A 4,188-nucleotide genomic window follows, 5' to 3' on the forward strand; every position below is an offset into this window, starting at 1 on the left:
CACACCTGCTGCCCTCTGACTGCTCAGTGTCCCAACACTCGCCACCCGGACCCGTGTCCCAGCCACACTGCAGGGGGGCAGCGGCCGAGCCTGGGCAGGGCCGGGAACGGGTGTCTTTGCACAGGAGAAGAGCTTCCCGGCCTCCCCATTCCCCTTCTGCCCACCTTTGCTCTTCCAGTTTCGGTCGGCCATGTAGCCCAGGTGCCCAGTACACTTGCGGTTGAACTCGGCCACCAGGGACCTGTATGGGTTCCGGATCAGCAGGTTGGCCGAGTTGAACATCTCAATCTCCCTGTGGCCCCTCTCGTGGGTCTTCTCACAGATGGTGCGCCGGCTGCTTTAGTGGTCCTTCTCGCCTTTGAACCCTGCGGGGGAGATGGGGGGCCGCTGAGGATGGTGATGGACCCCGCCGTGGCAACAGGCAGAGCTGAGCATACCTTCAGGAGACCCCGCAAGTCTGGACCCTGCAGGCGCATGCGTGTGGGCGTCTGCAAGGCAATTTCCCTCAAGCATCGCCAACAACCCGTGAGGAAGTCGTGGCTGCAGGCATGGTTCAGAGTGGGCAGGACACCTTCCAGGATTGCAGGGCAGCATGGGGCTCTGGGCACCTGGTGCAGGTGTCCCCGTGAGGCTGGGCTTCCAGCCCCTGCCCAGCAGTGGGCCCCGGGGTCCTGTGGCAGGGTCCCAGTCCTCCCCACCTGTAAACAGAGTCACACGTGGGTCAGCAAGACGCTGTGGGCTCGTTCAGCAGTGACCTTTATGCTGGGGATGGAGGAGCTCCACGTGCAGTCCCAGGGAGCACAACACCTCCCAGGAACTAGGAGTAGGGGGCCGATCAGGGGGTGCAGCCAGATGTCACAGAAGGACCCCCGGAAGGGTGCCCCAGAACCTAGACTCTAGCCATATCCCGACAGACCCGGGGTCCGCCAGCCAGGAACCCATGCACCATAAATGAGCATGTGTGTCTCCTGGGCTCTTGGGGACAGCGATGAGCCCCAACACCACCTGCTTCGTGAGCGGGGGCGGGGGGCACGCAAAGGTACAGCAGGCAGGGCCGGGTTCTTTGATGCTGGGAAGCAAGGCTCCTCTGAGTCGGGTTTGCCTCCTGGAACCCAACCCAGTTCAAACAGATCTCTGCCCCAGGCCTAACAACCGTCAGCCGTTGCTGGGGCTCGTACTGCCCAGCACTGGGGACGAGGGAAAGAGGAGCAAGACCATGGGCTGTAAAAACAGAATCAGGATCGGGATCGGGTCCCCAGCACCCCAAGACCTGCAGTGTCTTCTGTGTGCCGCGGGCTGGCCCCACAGCGGCCGCTCTGTGTGTCCCATGGGCCACAGTCGCCCAGGACAGACCAAGTGCCCATGCATGTCACTGGCGGGTCAGTGCAGAGGCCAGCGGCCACCCCGTGCCAGTCCCATAAGCCTCACAGGGGGAACCCCCAGGGCCATCACACGTGGCCATGCCAGCCACTGGGCCCCCGGGCCACTTGCAGACCAAAACCACCAGCTGTGCAGACGGCTATGGTCCTCTAGATGAGCAGGTAGCCAGCAGCCTGTGCCACAGGACTCCACAGGCGCCAGGCCACAGCAGGCAGGACCCCAGAACAGGTCATCCGGCCGCCCCCTTAGGGGTGCCGGTAACACTCAGGGCATAAGGATGAGCGACCAGCTTTCTCGGCTTCTCCCACCAGACCAGAGCCCCCCGCCAAGCTCAGGACGCTGTGGACCTGGGCTTCTCTTCCTAAACCATAGTCCGGTCAGGAATCTGGACGCAACGGAGGTGACACCTGACAGCAGACTGACAGCCCCTGGCTTGGCTGGGGTTCTCGGTCCTACTCAGCACAGGGAGGCCTCTTGCTTCTGCAGGGAAAGACTAGGGGCCACACAACTCCGGAGGGTTTTGCACCCATCTTCAAAAACACAGCGTTTTGAGGAGCTCCTTCTGGCCTCCCAGAAAATCAGACAAATGAGCCGGTGACGTCTCACAGAATTACTGCCAACGAAGGGAAATTCGGAAAGTGGTCATAGCGTGGGAGCGCAAGCCGCCAGGATGGATGTCCCAAGTCCCGGGCTGGCCGCAGGGCTGTGAATGTGTTTGCAATGCCGGTTCCCCAGTCCCCTGGGCCGGCCCCGGGACTCCAGGCCCCGCGGCCCTCACTCACCTTTGTTGTACAGGGTCCCATCGAAGTAGTAACTCCCCGTGTAGAAGCCAGTGGCGTGCTCAATGAGGTGCCGTCCCCACGTGTTCCTGGCTCCTGGGAAACTCGACAGAGCCACAAACACCTTGGCCTTGGTGGGCAGGAACCGCCGGTCTGTGCAGCGAGTGTCTAAAAGGCCAGAGGCTGACCACCGACCGCCCCACTCGGACCCACCACCCCCAGTCTCCTGCTTCATCAATGGAGAAACCGAGGCAGGTTCGGAGGGGGAGGGGGTGGCCGCCCAGGCCTGTACCAGAGAGAGCTCCGGGGATGACGAGGCCTCCCACGGCCCGGGCAGTGAGCCCTGGCTTCCCACACAGCACAGAACATTCCAGATTCTGCCGGAGGGTGGTGGGGCCCCGCCTCACAGCTCTCCTGCTGTTCCTCAAAGCACCCCTGTCCCCAGACTCAGCGAAAGGCCAGGTGTGCCCCATGTCCAGCTTCCAGGGATGGTGGTGGCCTCCCCTCCCCACCCCAGGATGCATGCGGCCGCACTGGTCCCTCCAAACGCCCGGAGAGCACACACAGCAGATATGAGAGGTAAGGCCCCTCACACCTCATGCCCCAGCCGCAGAACTCACCCTGCACAGGCATCTGGTAGACCTCACAGTACTGGGCCAGCCTCCGTGCCTTGGGTTCCTGGCCACACAGCGCACTATCCACGGCATCCCGGAGGCTGAACTGAGGCACGGGGTAAGCACAATAGCACTCCCAGCCCCACAGGATGGCCAGGGGGAACTTCTGCCAGGGAACGACGGGGGAGAAGCATATGAGGTGCCCACCAGGGCCAGGGCTCCTGGCTCCTATCAACATGGACGGTGGCCATTCTTCCCATGGAAGCCCAGGGAGGCTCGGCGCAGGGGATGTGACTTTTGCCCCCAGCAGCTCAGAGCTGGTTGGGTACCTGACAACAGTCAGCGTGAGCCAGGCCCGGGGCTAACATTGGGGGGCCAGCAGGAGTGCAGGGAGGACCGGGCACCTGGGGCAGGGGTGTCTGCAGGAGCCAGTGCGTGTGAGGGTCAGGATGGGACAGGTGAGCACACATACTGCGTTGTGGACCCACCAGTCGTGAGTCCCGAAGGGACCTCTGGCATTCCCGCTGGAGCTCCCTGGGGAGGAGACCAGCCCAACCCAGCTGCGGGGGAGAGGGGGTGCAGGCCAGGACATTCACAAAGTCCCTGCCAGCTCTGCCAGGATTAGTGGCAGGGCAGCGCCTCACGGTGAGGCCGGGTCCTGGCCTCCCTGGCCTCTGTGCGGTTCGTTCCCTGCTCCCTCTGCCCCCACAGAGGAGACCACTGGGCGCTGTGCGACCTCGGACAAGGTACCGACCCTCTCTGCCCTTCACCACCAAACATGGGCAATCAAATTCACTTCGTACATCCCTTATGAGGGCGGCCCAGCATGGGACATGGCACGTGTGGGTGCTCTCTGGGTACCCAGCCCCATCATCCCTGCCTGCCCCTGCCTCTTACAAATGGAAATGCAGGGGGGGAGGTGGCAGAGAGGGAGGCGAGAGCCAGAAGCAGCACCACACAGACCTTTTTATTTTTTCCTTATAGCAAAAATATCGTAAATAAATAAAGAAAAGAAAAATCACTAGCGTTTTCTGAGCATGGCTTGGCAAAGTGAGGATCTCCACACTCAGAAAGTCGCCAGGCCCATCCCAGTCATGGTGGGGTGGCGGGGGGGCGATACAGAGCTTGTGGGGGGGTGCTCCGTGCTCAGGCGTGTGCGCCCCAGTGTCCTGCACCCCCACCAGAGCCTCTCCCCTCCTCCCTCCTCCTCCTGGACACCCATAGGCAGCTGCATCCCTGCCGAGAGCTCCCAGGGTCCTGGCCCCGTCCCTCTGAGAGCTGAGCTGCCACATGGGGACAGAAGCCTAGACCCTGCCCTGTTCTGACACTGCACAACCCCTCCACACCCCCCTGTGCACCCCACCATGCACCCCTGTGTACCTGCACCATGCACCCCTGCATGTCTCCATCACGTA

At 62.6% G+C, this 4,188-nt stretch overlaps 1 protein-coding gene across 1 annotated transcript; it reads right to left on the reverse strand.

Annotated features, from left to right (window-relative positions):
• Positions 1 to 339: 339 nt before the first annotated feature.
• LOC116863793 (WSC domain-containing protein 1-like) lies at positions 340 to 3,011 on the reverse strand. The gene is made up of 3 exons (XM_032851139.1): positions 2,780 to 3,011; positions 2,163 to 2,327; positions 340 to 365 (listed from the first exon to the last, which is right to left on the reverse strand). Exons 1-3 carry the CDS (start codon positions 3,009 to 3,011, stop codon positions 340 to 342), a joined length of 423 nt encoding a protein of 140 aa, XP_032707030.1.
• Positions 3,012 to 4,188: the final 1,177 nt, after the last annotated feature.

The sequence above is a fragment of the Lontra canadensis genome, unplaced genomic scaffold (assembly GCF_010015895.1).
Source record: "Lontra canadensis isolate GAN:19392208 unplaced genomic scaffold, GSC_riverotter_1.0 scaffold3133, whole genome shotgun sequence".
Taxonomy (NCBI): Eukaryota; Metazoa; Chordata; class Mammalia; order Carnivora; family Mustelidae; genus Lontra; species Lontra canadensis.

What these genes read in the sequence shown, in the direction of transcription:
- LOC116863793 (XM_032851139.1), bottom strand. Translation starts at nt 3,011, where the DNA reads ATGTTGATAGGAGCCAGGAGCCCTGGCCCTGGTGGGCACCTCATATGC. An exon ending in CTACCAGATGCCTGTGCAGG is followed by an intron (nt 2,328 to 2,779) that starts GTGAGTTCTGCG and finishes CTGGCCTTTTAG; the next exon opens with ACACTCGCTGCACAGACCGG. An exon ending in TGGGACCCTGTACAACAAAG is followed by an intron (nt 366 to 2,162) that starts GTGAGTGAGGGC and finishes TCTCCCCCGCAG; the next exon opens with GGTTCAAAGGCGAGAAGGAC.